Consider the following 14171-nt stretch of genomic DNA (forward strand, 5'->3'; position numbering starts at 1 on the left):
TTTGGGCCTAAAAATTGGGGATTTGGGGCCCAAAATTGAGGGGTTTGGGCCTAAAAATTGGGGGTTTGGGGCCAAAACTTGGGATTTGCGGCCCAAAATTGGGGGTTTTCAGGCAAAAACTAGGGGCTTGGGGCCCAAAATTGGGGTTTGGGGGCCCAAAATTGGGGGTTTGAGGCCTAAATTTGGGATTTGGGGCCCGAAATTGGGGGGTTGGGGCAAAAATTGGGGGTTTTCACGCGTAAAATTTGGGATTTGGGGCCCAAAATTTGGTGTTCGGGGCCTAAAATTGGGGGTTTGGGGCCTAAAATTGGGGATTTGGGCCTAAAATTGGGGGTTTGGGGCCTAAAAATTGGGGATTTGGGGCCTAAAATTGAGGGGTTTGGGGGCTAAAAATTGGGGTTTTGGGGCCTAAAAAATCGGGGATTTTAGAATTTTGGGGGGTTCTAGAATTTTGGGGCCCCCCCGACCCCCGTTTTCGCCCCCAGCCGTTCCGGATGTTTCCACTTATCAATACGACGAGACTTCGGGTTATTACTACGACCCCCTGACCGGACTCTATTACGACCCCCACTCGCAGGTTTGGGGGGTTTTGGGGTGAAAAAGGGGATTTTGGGGGTTCGGGGGGGGGTCCCCCCATCAATTGGGTGAAGTTTTGGGGCCGAAAAGTGCGATTTTGGGGCTGAAAATGGCGCTTGAAGGGGGAGAGGCAGTTTGGGGTGAAAAGGAGGGATTTGGGGGTTTTTTTTTGGTGTCAATGGGGGTTTTGGGCCGCAAAAGAGGTTTTTGGGGTCCCCTCCCCACCCGTGAGATAAAATCTGAGGAAAAAGAGCAGTTTTTGACCAAAAAAAGTGGAATTTTGTACCAAAAAACGCTGATTTTGGGGCTGAAAATGGCGCTTGACGGGGGAGAAGGAGTTTGGGGTGAAAAGGAGGGATTTGGGGTTTTTTTTTTGGTGTCAATGGGGGTTTTGGGGCACAGAAGAGGATTTTGGGGTCCCCTCCCCACCCGTGAGATAAAATCTGAGGAAAAAGAGCAGTTTTTGACCAAAAAAAGTGGAATTTTGTACCAAAAAATGCTGATTTTGGGGCTGAAAATGGCGTTTGACGGGGGAGAAGGAGTTTGGGGTGAAAAGGAGGGATTTTGGGGTTTTTTTTGGCGCCACTGCGGGATTTTGGGGCACAGAAGAGGATTTTGGGGTCCCCTCCCCACTCATGAGATAAAATCTGAGGAAAAAAGGACAGTTTTTGACAAAAAAAGTGGAATTTTGTACCAAAAAACGCTGATTTTGGGCCTGAAAATGGTGCTTGAAGGGGGAGAGGCAGTTTGGGGTGAAAAGGAGGGATTTGGGGTTTTTTTTTGGCGTCAATGGGGGATTTGGGCCGCAAAAGAGGATTTTGGGGTCCCCTCCCCACCCGTGAGATAAAATCTGAGGAAAAAGAGCAGTTTTTGACCAAAAAAAGTGGAATTTTGTACCAAAAAAACGCTGATTTTGGGGCTGAAAATGGCGCTTGACGGGGGAGAAGGAGTTTGGGGTGAAAAGGAGGGATTTTGGGGTTTTTTTTGGCGCCAATGGGGGATTTTGGGGCACAGAAGAGGATTTTGGGGTCCCCTCCCCACCCGTGAGATAAAATCTGAGGAAAAAAGGACAGTTTTTGACAAAAAAAGTGGAATTTTGTACCAAAAAACGCTGATTTTGGGCCTGAAAATGGTGCTTGAAGGGGGAGAGGCAGTTTGGGGTGAAAAGGAGGGATTTTGAGGGTTTTTTTGGCGTCAATGGGGGATTTGGGCCACAAAAGAGGTTTTTGGGGTCCCCTCCCCACCCGTGAGATAAAATCTGAGGAAAAAAGGACAGTTTTTGACAAAAAAAGTGGAATTTTGTACCAAAAAACGCTGATTTTGGGCCTGAAAATGGCGCTTGAAGGGGGAGAGGCAGTTTGGGGTGAAAAGGAGGGATTTTGGGGTTTTTTTTGGCGCCAATGGGGGATTTTGGGCCGCAAAAGAGGATTTTGGGGTCCCCTCCCCACCCGTAAGCTGAAATCTGAGGAAAAAAGGGCAGTTTTTGACCAAAAAAAGTGGGATTTTGTACCAAAACCCACTGATTTTGGGCCTGAAAATGGCGCTTGACAGAGGCAGTTTGGGGTGAAAAGGAGGGATTTTGGGGTTTCTTTTGGCATCAATGGGGGATTTTGGGCCGCAAAAGAGGATTTTGGGGTCCCCTTCCCACCCGTAAGCTGAAATCTGAGGAAAAAAGGGCAGTTTTTGACCAAAAAAAGTGGAGTTTTGAGGTTCATGGGCTCAGTTTAATGGGGTCCGGGCGGCCATTTTGTGGCTCTGAGGCGCCATTTTGGGGTTCAGAGAATCCATTTAATGGGGTCCCAGGGGCCATTTTGGGGTTCAAAGGACCAATTTGGGGGTTCAGGGGCCATTTTGGGGTTCAGCGAACCCATTTAATGGGGTCCCGGCGGCCATTTTGTGGCCCTGAGGCGCCATTTTGGGGCTCCCGGCGGCCATTTTGTGCTCCAGAGGAGCCATTTTGTGGCTCGTGTGATCAATTTAATGGGGTCCTGGGGGCCATTTTGGGGTTCAAAGGATCAATTTGGGGGTTCAGGGGCCACTTTGTGGCTCATCAGATCAATTTAATGGCGTCCGGGCGGCCATTTTGTGGCCCTGAGGCGCCATTTTGGGGCTCCCGGCGGCCATTTTGTGCTCCAGAGGAGCCATTTTGTGGCTCGTGTGATCAATTCAATGGGGTCCCTGTGGCCATTTTGGGGTTCAAAGGATCAATTTGGGGGTTCAGGGGCCATTTTGGGGTTCAGAGAACCCATTTAATGGGGTCCCGGCGGCCATTTTGGGGTTCAAAGGATGAATTTGGGGGTTCAGGCGCCATTTTGGGGTTGAGAGAATCGATTTCAAAGGGGTCCCGGGGGCCATTTTGGGGTTCAAAGGACCAATTTGGGGGTCCCAGTGGCCATTTTGGGGTTCAGAGAATCCATTTGATGGGGTCCCGGCGGCCATTTTGTGGCTCTGAGCCGCCATTTTGGGGCTCCCGGCGGCCATTTTGTGCTCCAGAGGAGCCATTTTGTGGCTCGTGTGATCAATTTAATGGGGTCCCGGGGGCCATTTTGGGGTTCAAAGGACCAATTTGGGGGCTCAGGGGCCATTTTGGGGTTCAGAGAACCCATTTAATGGGGTCCGGGCGGCCATTTTGTGGCTCTGAGGCGCCATTTTGGGGGTTCGGGGGCCATTTTGGGGTTGAGAGAATCGATTTCAAGGGGGTCCCAGTGGCCATTTTGGGGTTCAAAGGATCAATTTGGGGGTTCAGGGGCCATTTTGGGGTTCAGAGAATCCATTTAATGGGGTCCCGGTGGCCATTTTGTGGCCCTGAGGCGCCATTTTGGGGGCTCTGGCGGCCATTTTGTGCTCCAGAGGAGCCATTTTGTGGCTCGTGTGATCAATTTAATGGGGTCCGGGCGGCCATTTTGGGGTTCAAAGGATCAATTTGGGGGTTCAGGGGCCACTTTGTGGCTCATCAGATCAATTTAATGGTGTCCCGGCGGCCATTTTGTGCCCCCGAGCCGCCATTTTGGGGCTCCCGGCGGCCATTTTGTGCGGCGGGCGGGCGTTGGGACGCCGTTTTCTCCCCGTTTTTCTGATTTCGGGGTGTCCCCCCCCCCCTCACCACGCAGTACTTCTACGACGCGGGGGCGGCGCGGTACCTGTACTGGGACGGCGAGCGCCGCACGTACGTGGCGGCCCCCCCGGCCGAGCCCGAGCCCCCCGGGCCCCCCAAGGAGCACAAGGACAAGAAGGACAAGCACAAGAACAAGACGGCGCAGCAGGTCAGCGCCCGCGGGGCCGGGGGGGGCACAGCGCCCGGGGGTGCCCCGAGACCCCCAATGGCACCCGGGGGAGACCCGAGACCCCCCAATGGCACCCGGGGGTCCCCAATAGCACCCGGGGGTGCCCCGAGACCCCCAATGGCACCCAGGGGAGACCCGAGACCCCCCAATGACACCCGGGCGTGCCCCGAGACCCCCCAATAGCGCCCAGGGGTCCCCAATAGCACCCAGGGGTGCCCTGAGACCCCCCAATGGCACCCGGGGGTGCCCTGAGACCCCCCAATAGCACCCAGGGGTCCCCATGCACCCCAATGGCACCCGGGGGTCCCCAATAGCACCCAGGGGTCCCCAATAGCACCCAGGGGTGCCCCGAGACCCCCCAATGGCACCCGGGGGTCCCCAATAGCACCCAGGGGTCCCCATGCACCCCAATGGCACCCGGGGGTCCCCAATAGCGCCCAGGGGTCCCCATGCACCCCAATGGCACCCAGGGGTGCCCTGTGACCCCCAGAGCACCCACAGATCCACATGTGCCTCTATGGGTGCCCTGAGACGCCAGTAGCACCCAGGGGTGCCCAATAGCACCCAGGGGTCCACAATAGCCCCTGGGGGTCCCCATGCACCCCAGTGGCACCAGGGGGTCCCCAATAGCCCCCGGAGGTCCCCAATAGCCCCCGGGGGTCCCCAATAGCACCCAGGGGTCCCCGTGCACCCCAATGGCACCCGGGGGTCCCCAATAGCACCCAGGGGTCCCCATGCACCCCAATGGCACCTGGGGGTCCCCAATAGCACCCAGGGGTCCCCTTAGACCCCAATAGCACCCAGGGGTCCCCATGCATCCCAATGGCACCCTGGGGTCCCCAATAGCCCCTGGGGGTCCCCAATAGTGCCCAGGGGTGCCCTGAGACCCCCCAATAGCACCCAGGGGTCCCCAATAGCACCCAGGGGTCCCCATGCACCCTGATGGCACCCGGGGGTCCCCAATAGCACCCGGGGGTCCCCAATAGCCCCCAGGGGTCCCCATGCACCCCAATAGCACCCAGGGGTCCCCAATAGCGCCCAGGGGTCCCCATGCACCCCAGTGGCACCCAGGGGTCCCCAATAGCACCCAGGGGTCCCCAATAGCCCCCGGGGGTCCCCATGCACCCCAGTGGCACCCAGGGGTCCCCAATAGCCCCCGGGGGTCCCCATGCACCCCAATAGCACCCAGGGGTCCCCAATAGTACCCAGGGGTCCCCAATAGCCCCCGGGGGTCCCCATGCCCCCCAGCGACCCCCGTGGGTGCTGCGCAGATCGCCAAGGACATGGAGCGCTGGGCGCGCAGCCTGAACAAGCAGCGCGAGAGCGGGCGCAGCGCCGGGAACCCCCCCCCGCCCCGCGAGGACGAGCGCCGGGAGGCGGCGGCCGCCGACGCGGGCTACGCCATCCTGGAGAAGAAGGTCAGGGCACCCATGGGTGTCATAGGGGCTATGGGGTGTCATAGGGAGCTATGGGGCTATGGGGCTATAGGGTGCTATGGGGTGTGGGGGACGCCATCCTGGAGAAGAAGGACAGGGCACCCATGGGTGTCATAGGGGCTATGGGGTGTCATAGGGAGCTATGGGGCTATGGGGTGCTATGGGGTGTGGGGGACGCCATCCTGGAGAAGAGGGTCAGGGCGCCCATGGGTGCTGTGGGTGTCATAGGGGCTATGGGGCTATAGGGTGCTATGGGGTGTGGGGTACGCCATCCTGGAGAAGAAGGTCAGGGCGCCCGTGGGTGTCATAGGGTGCTATGGGGTGTGGGGTGTGGGGGACGCCATCCTGGAGAAGAAGGTCAGGGCACCCATGGGTGTCATAGGGTGCTATGGGGTGTGGGGTGTGGGGGACGCCATCCTGGAGAAGAAGGTCAGGGCACCCATGGGTGTCATAGGGTGCTATGGGGTGTGGGGTGTGGGGGACGCCATCCTGGAGAAGAAGGTCAGGGCACCCATGGGTGCTGTGGGGAGCTATGGGGCTATAGGGAGCTATGGGGCTATGGGGTGCTATGGGGTGTGGGGTACGCCATCCTGGAGAAGAAGGTCAGGGCGCCCGTGGGTGCTGTGGGTGTCATAGGGAGCTATGGGGCTATAGGGACTCATGGGGCTATGGGGGCTATGGGGCTATGGGTCTGTGGGGGGCTACGAGGAGCTATGGGGCTATGGGGCATTATGGGGGCTATGGGGAGCTATGGGGGCTATGGGGCTATGGGGGCTATGGGGCTATGGGGCATTATGGGGGCTATGGGGAGCTATGGGGGCTATGGGGCATTATGGGGGCTATGGGGAGCTATGGGGGCTATGGGGCTATGGGGGCTATGGGGCTATGGGGAGCTACGAGGAGCTATGGGGCTATGGGGCTATGGGGAGCTATGGGGGCTATGGGAGCTATGGGGCTGTGGGGCTGTGGGGCTATGGGGAGCTATGGGGCTATGGGAGCTATGGGGGCTATGGGGCTGTGGGGCTATGGGGGCTATGGGGCTATGGGGCTATGGGAGCTATGGGGGCTATGGGGCTATGGGGCTGTGGGGCTATGGGGAGCTATGAGGAGCTATGGGGCTATGGGGCTATGGGGAGCTATGGGGGCTATGGGGCTATGGGGAGCTATGGGGGCTATGGGAGCTATGGGGCTGTGGGGCTATGGGGAGCTATGAGGAGTTATGGGGCTATGGGGCTATTGGGCTGTGGGGAGCTATGGGGCTCTATGGGGGGCTATGGGGCTATGGGTGCTATGGGGAGCTATGGGATGCTATAGGGGGCTATGGGGAGCTATGGGGCGCTATGGGGGGCTATGGGGAGCTATGGGGCTATGGGGAGCTATGGGATGCTATAGGGGGCTATGGGGCTATGGGGAGCTATGGGGAGCTATGGGGCTATGGGGAGCTATGGGATGCTATAGGGGGCTATGGGGCTATGGGGAGCTATGGGGCGCTATGGGGGGCTATGGGGCTATGGGGAGCTATGGGGGGCTATGGGGCTATGGGAAGCTATGGGGGGCTATGGGGCTATGGGGCTATGTGGGCTATGGGGCTATGGGAAGCTATGGGGCGCTATGGGGGGCTATGGGGAGCTATGGGGCTATGGGGAGCTATGGGATGCTATAGGGGGCTATGGGGCTATGGGAAGCTATGGGGCGCTATGGGGGGCTATGGGGCTATGGGGCTATGTGGGGCTATGGGAAGCTATGGGGTTATGGGGAGCTATGGGGCGCTATGGGGGGCTATGGGGCTATGTGAGCTATGGGGCTATGGGGCTATGGGGAGCTATGGGGTTATGGGGAGCTATGGGGCACTATGGGGGGCTATGGGGCTATGGGGGGCTATGGGGCTATGTGAGCTATGGCGCTATGGGGCTATGGGGAGCTATGGGGTTATGGGGAGCTATGGGGCGCTATGGGGGGCTATCGGGCTATGGGGCTATGTGGGCTATGGGGAGCTATGGGGAGCTATGGGGCTATGGGGAGCTATGGGGTTATGGGGAGCTATGGGGCGCTATGGGGGGCTATGGGGCTATGGGAGCTATGGGGGGCTATGGGGAGCTATGGGGAGCTATGGGGCTATGGGGAGCTATGGGGTTATGGGGAGCTATGGGGCGCTATGGGGGGCTATGGGGCTATGGGGGGCTATGGGGGGCTATGGGGCTATGTGAGCTATGGGGCTATGGGGCTATGGGGAGCTATGGGGTTATGGGGAGCTATGGGGCACTATGGGGGGCTATGGGGCTATGGGGGGCTATGGGGCTATGGGGGCTATGGGGCTATGGGGAGTTATGGGATGCTATCGGGGGCTATGGGGCTATGGGGAGCTATGGGGGGTATGGGGGCTATGGGGAGCTATGGGGCTATGTGGGCTATGGGGCTATTGGGCCATGGGGCTATTGGGCTATGGGGGGCTATGGGGCTATTGGGCCATGGGGCGCTATGGGGGGCTATGGGGCTATGGGGCTATGGGGGGCTATGGGGCTCAGGGGCTATGGGGGGCTATGGGGGGTTATGGGTCACCCATGGGTGACCCCGATTGCCCCCCCAGGGCGCCCTGAGCGAGCGGCACCAGCACCCGCCCCTGGAGCTGCCCCGGCTGGGGGGCGACGAGCGCCTGGTGAGCCGGACGCCGGGGTCCCTCCCGGACGCCGGGGTCCCCCCTGGACGCCTGGGTCCCCCAACATCCTCCCTGGACACCTGGGTCCTTCCCGGACGCCTGGGTTCCTCCCGGACGCCGGGGTCCCCCGACATCCGCCCCGGACACCTGGGTCCCCCCCGGACGCCTGGGTCCCCCAACATCCGCCCCGGACACCTGGGTCCGCCCCGGACGCCTGGGTCCCCCAACATCCCCCCCGGACGCCTGGATCCCCCCCGAACTCCTGGGTCCCTCCCGAACTCCTGGGTCCCCCAAACCCTTATCTCCCCAGAACTCCTGTGTCCTTCCTGAACTCCTGGGTCCCTCAGAACTCCTGGGTTCCCCAAACTCCTGGGTCCCCCCGAACTCCTGGGTCCCTCCTGAACTCCTGGGTCCCCCCCGAATTCCTGGGTCCCCCAAACCCCAGTGTCCCCCGAACTCCTGGGTCCCTCCTGAACTCCTGGGTCCCTCCCGAACTCCTGGGTCCCCCAAACCCCTATCTCCCCAGAACTCCCGTGTCCCTCCCGAACTCCTGGGTCCCCCCGAACTCCTGGGTCCCTCCCGAACTCCTGGGTCCCCCAAACCCCTATCTCCCCCGAACTCCCGTGTCCCTCCCGAACTCCTGGGTCCCTCCTGAACTCCTGTGTTCCTCCCGAACTCCTGGGTCCCCCAAACCCCTATCTCCCCCAAACTCCTGGATGTCCCCCGAACTCCTGGGTCCTCCCGAACTCCTGTGTCCCTCCCGAACTCCTGGGTCCCCCAAACCCCTATCCCCTATAGAACTCCGTGTCCCTCCCGAACTCCTGGGTCCCCTCTTTCCGCAGAGCCCCCCCCGGGGCCTGGTGGCCGCCTACAGCGGGGAGAGCGAAAGCGAGGAGGAGGGCGAGCGGGGGGGCCCCGCGCCGGGGGTCCCGGGGGTCTCCGGGGGGCCCCCCCCGGGGTCGCAGCCGCTCACCGACTGGCACAAACTGGCCTGTTTGCTGTGCCGGCGCCAGTTCCCCAGCAAGGAGGCGCTGCTGAGGCACCAGCAGCTCTCGGGGCTGCACAAGGTACCCCCCGAATTGATGGGGAGACCCCCCTCCGGGATTTTGGGGACCCCCCCGGTGGGTTTTGGGGACCCCCCATGGGCGGGAAGAGCCGCTTTGGGGGGGATTTGGGGAGTTTTCTTGGGGGTATTTGGGACCCATTTGGGGTATTGGGGACCCCTGAGATTTTGGAGACCCCCCCATTGGGTTTTGGGGACCCCTGAGATTTTGGGGACCCCCCCCATTGGGTTTTGGGGACCCCTGACTTATTGGGGACCCCCCCATTGGGTTTTGGGGACCCCCCATGGGCGGGAAGAGCCGCTTTGGGGGGGATTTGGGGACCATTCTTGGGGGTATTTGGGACCCATTTGGGGTATTGGGGACCCCTGAGATTTTGGGGAGTCCCCCCATTGGGTTTTGGGGACCCCTGACATATTGGGGACCCCCCCGGGAACTTGGGGACCCCCCATGGGCGGAAGGAGCCGCTTTGGGGGGGATTTGGGGAGTTTTCTTGGGGGTATTTTGGACCCATTTGGGGTACTGGGGACCCCTGAGATTTTGGGGACCCCCCCCATTGGGTTTTGGGGACCCCTGACTTATTGGGGACCCCCCCAGTGGGTTTTGGGGACCCCTGACATATTGGGGACCCCCCCAGTGGGTTTTGGGGACCCCCCATGGGCGGAAAGAGCCACTTTGGGGGGGATTTGGGGACCATTCTTGGGGGTATTAGAGACCCATTTGGGGTATTGGGGACCCCAGTGAAATGTTGGGGACCCCCCCTGGGATATTGGGGACCCCCCCGGTGGGTTTTGGGGACCCCCCAATGGGCGGAAAGAGCCGCTTTGGGGGGGATTTGGGGAGTTTTCTTGGGGGTATTTGGGACCCATTTGGGGTATTGGGGACCCCTGAAGATTTTGGGGACCCCCCCCATTGGGTTTTGGGGACCCCTGACATATTGGGGACCCCCCCGGTGGATTTTGGGGACCCCCCATGGGCGGGAAGAGCCGCTTTGGGGGGGATTTGGGGAGTTTTCTTGGGGGTATTTGGGACCCCTGAAGATGTTGGGGAGTCCCCCCATTGGGTTTTGGGGACCCCTGACATATTGGGGACCCCCCTGGGAACTTGGGGACCCCCCCTGGGTTCTTGGGGACCCCCCATGGGCGGGAAGAGCCACTTTGGGGGGGATTTGGGGACCATTCTTGGGGGTATTTGAGACCCATTTGGGGTATTGGGGACCCCAGTGAAATGTTGGGGACCCCCCTGGGAACTTGGGGACCCCCCCCGTTGGGTCTTGGGGATGCCCCCAAATTTAGGGACCCCCCCCCAATTATTTGGACCCCCCCATTGGGTCTTGGGGTCCCCCCTGATTTGGGGACCCCCTTGGTGGTTTTGAGGATCCCCCCATTGTATATTGGGGACCCTCCAAATTTGGGGAACCCCCCCCATTGTATATTAGGGGACCCCCCCAATTCTTGGGGACTCCATTGGGTCTTGGGGACCCCCCCTGGATTTTTTGGGACCCCCCCCCCCCCAATTCTTGGGGTCCCCCCCTGGATTTTTGGGACCCCCCCAATTCTTGGGGACCCCATTGGGTCTTGGGGACCCCCCCAGGGTTTTGGGGTCCCCCCATTAATGGGGTGTCGTCCCCCCCCCCCAGCAAAACCTGGAGCTGCAGCGGAGGAGCCACCAGCCCCCCCTGGAGGACATGGAGGTACCAGCACCCATGGGTGGGGGGCACCCATTTTGGGGGGGGGGCACCCATGGGGATACGGGGCACCCGCGTGGTTTGGGGGGTTGGGGGGTACCCGTAGACCCCCATTGACCCCATAGATCCCCCATTGACCCCATAGACCCCTATTGACCCCATAGACCCCCATTGACCCCATAGATCCCCACTGACCCTATAGACCCCCCATTGACCCCATAGATCCCCATTGACCCCAAAGACCCCCCATAGAACTTCATTGACCCCATAGATCCCCACTGACCCCATAGACCCCCCCTTGACCCCATAGACCCCCATTGACCTCACAGACCCCCCATTGACCCCATAGATCCTCATTTACCCCATAGATCTCCCACTGACCCCGTAGATCCTCATTGACCCCACAGACCCCCCGTTGACCCCATAGATCCTCATTTACCCCATAGACCCCCCATTGACCCCATAGAGTCTCATTTACCCCATAGATCCCCCACTGACCCCGTAGACCCCCATTGACCCCGTAGATCCCCACTGACCCCATAGACCCCCATTGACCCCATAGACCCCCCATTGACCCCATAGATCCTTATTTACCCCATAGACCCCCCGTTGACCCCATAGACCCCCCCTTGACCCCATAGACCCCCCACTGACCCCGTAGACCCCCATTGACCCCATAGACCCCCTATTGACCCCATAGATCCTCATTTACCCCATAGACCCCCCACTGACCCCATAGACCCCTCATTGACCCTATAGATCCCCCATTGACCCCCTTGACCCCATTGACCATCTCTTGACCCCATAGACCCCCATTGACCCCTTAGATCCCCATTGACCCCATAAACCTTCCATTGATCTCATAGGCCCCCCACTGACCCCATAGACCCCCCATTGACCCCATAGACCCCCCATTGACCCCATAGATCCTCATTTACCCCATAGACCCCCCCTTGACCCCAGAGACCCCCATTGACCCCATAGACCCCCCATTGACCCCATAGATCCTCATTTACCCCATAGACCCCCCACTGACCCCGTAGACCCCCATTGACCCTATAGACCCCCCACTGACCCCGTAGATCCCCATTGACCCCATAGATCCCCCACTGACCCCATAGATCCCCATTGACCCCATAGACACCCCATTGACCCCGTAGACACCTCATTGACCCCATAGACCCCCCCTTGACCCCATAGACCCCCCACTGACCCCGTAGACCCCCATTGACCCCATAGACCCCCCATTGACCCCATAGGTCCTCATTTACCCCATAGACCCCCCACTGACCCCATAGACCCCTCATTGACCCTATAGATCCCCCATTGACCCCCTTGACCCCATTGACCATCTCTTGACCCCATAGACCCGCATTGACCCCTTAGATCCCCATTGACCCCATAAACCTTCCATTGACCTCATAGGCCCCCCACTGACCCCATAGACCCCCCATTGACCCCATAGACCCCCATTGACCCTATAGACCCCCCATTGACCCCATAGACCCCCCATTGACCCCATAGATCCTCATTTACCCCATAGACCCCCCACTGACCCTATAGATCCCCCATTGACCCCATAGACCCCGCACTGACCCCGTAGATCCCCATTGACCCCATAGACCCCCCCTTAACCCCAGAGACCCCCATTGACCCCATAGACCCCCCATTGACCCCATAGATCCTCATTGACCCCATAGACCCCCCACTGACCCTATAGATCCCCCATTGACCCCATAGACCCCCATTGACCCCATAGACACCCCATTGACCCCGTAGACCCCCATTGACCCCATAGACCCCCATTGACCCTATAGACCCCCCATTGACCCCACAGACCCCCATTGACCCCATAGATCCTCATTTACCCCATAGACCCCCCACTGACCCCACAGACCCCCCACTGACCCCATAGACCCCCCCTTGACCCCATAGGCCCCCCACTGACCCCGTAGATCCCCATTGACCCCATAGACCCCCCCCTTGACCCCATAGACCCCCATAGATCCCATAGACCCCCCCATTGACCCTGCGGCCGGGGGCACCCATGGGTGCTGGGAGCGTTTGGGGGCACCCATGTGGTTTGGTGGGATTTGGGGGGGGTCCCCATGGGAGCTGTGGCGGTCGGGGGGCCCCAGGGGGGTCGGGGGGCACCCATGGGTGCCGGGGGTCGGGGGTCGGGCACCCATGGGTGCTCCCCCCGCCCCCAGCTCAAGTACCGGGACCGGGCGGCCGAGCGGAGGGAGAAACAGGGCGGGGGGGGAGGGGCCAACCCCGAACCCCCCGACACCAAACGGCGCCGATTCGGGGGACCCCTCCCCGCCCCGGGGTGAGCACCACGGGCCCCACGGACCCATAGACCCCCCATGGACCCCACAGATCCTATAGACCTCCCGATGGCCCTATAGACCCCCCATTGACCCCATAGACCCCCCATTTTCCCCACAGACCCCCCATTGACCCCATAGACCCCCCATTGGCCCCACAGACCCCCCATTGACCCCATAGACCCCCCAATGGCCCCACAGACCCCCATTGACCCCATAGACCCCCCATTGACCCCACAGACCCCCCATTGACCCCATAGATCCCTATTGACCCTATAGATCCCCCATTGACCCCATAGACCCCCCATTGACCCTATAGATCCCCCATTGACCCCATAGACCCCCCATTGACCCCACAGACCCCCATTGACCCTGTAGATCCCTATTGACCCTATAGATCCCCCATTGACCCCACAGACCCCCATTGACCCTGTAGATCCCTATTGACCCTATAGATCCCCCATTGACCCCACAGACCCCCATTGACCCCGTAGGTCCCTATTGACCCTATAGATCCCCCATTGACCCCAAAGACCCCCCATTGACCCCACAGACCCCCATCGACCCCATAGACCCCCATTGACTCTATAGACCCCCCATTGGCCCCATAGACCCCCATCAACCCCATAGACCCCCATTGACCCTATGGACCTCCCATTGACCCCATAGTTCCCCCATTGACCCCACAGACCCCCCATTGACCCCACAGACCCCCCCATTGACCCCACAGGCCCCCCCATTGACCCCAAAGACCCCCCATTGACCCCACAGACCCCCCATTGACCCCATAGACCCCCATTGACGCCACAGATCCCCCATTGACCCCATAGACCCCCCATTGACCCCACAGACCCCCATCGACCCCATAGACCCCCATTGACCCCACAGACCCCCCATTGACCCCATAGACCCCCCATTGACCCCACAGACCCCCATCGACCCCATAGACCCCCATTGACTCTATAGACCCCCCATTGACCCCATAGATCCCCCATTGACCCCATAGACCCCCATTGACCCCACAGACCCTCATTGACCCCATATCCCCCCACTGACCCCATAGACCCTCCATTGGCCCCACAGACCCCCATTGACCCCATAGATCCCCCATTGGCCCCACAGACCCCCCATTGACCCCATAGAC

General features: G+C 60.3%; 1 protein-coding gene across 2 annotated transcripts in view; it reads left to right on the forward strand.

The window, feature by feature from the left end:
* RBM10 (RNA binding motif protein 10) overlaps positions 1–14171 on the forward strand; it is a 43993-nt gene that overhangs the window by 28065 nt on the left and 1757 nt on the right. For both annotated transcript variants that reach the window (XM_065653191.1, XM_065653192.1), the window contains 7 exons: positions 486–577; positions 3687–3839; positions 5132–5278; positions 7884–7952; positions 8795–9019; positions 10653–10706; positions 12911–13029. In XM_065653191.1, coding sequence (XP_065509263.1) covers positions 486–577; positions 3687–3839; positions 5132–5278; positions 7884–7952; positions 8795–9019; positions 10653–10706; positions 12911–13029 — 859 coding nt within the window. The remainder of the gene's footprint in view (positions 1–485; positions 578–3686; positions 3840–5131; positions 5279–7883; positions 7953–8794; positions 9020–10652; positions 10707–12910; positions 13030–14171) is intronic.

The sequence above is a fragment of the Caloenas nicobarica genome, chromosome 29, assembly GCF_036013445.1.
Source record: "Caloenas nicobarica isolate bCalNic1 chromosome 29, bCalNic1.hap1, whole genome shotgun sequence".
Lineage (NCBI taxonomy): Eukaryota > Metazoa > Chordata > Aves > Columbiformes > Columbidae > Caloenas > Caloenas nicobarica.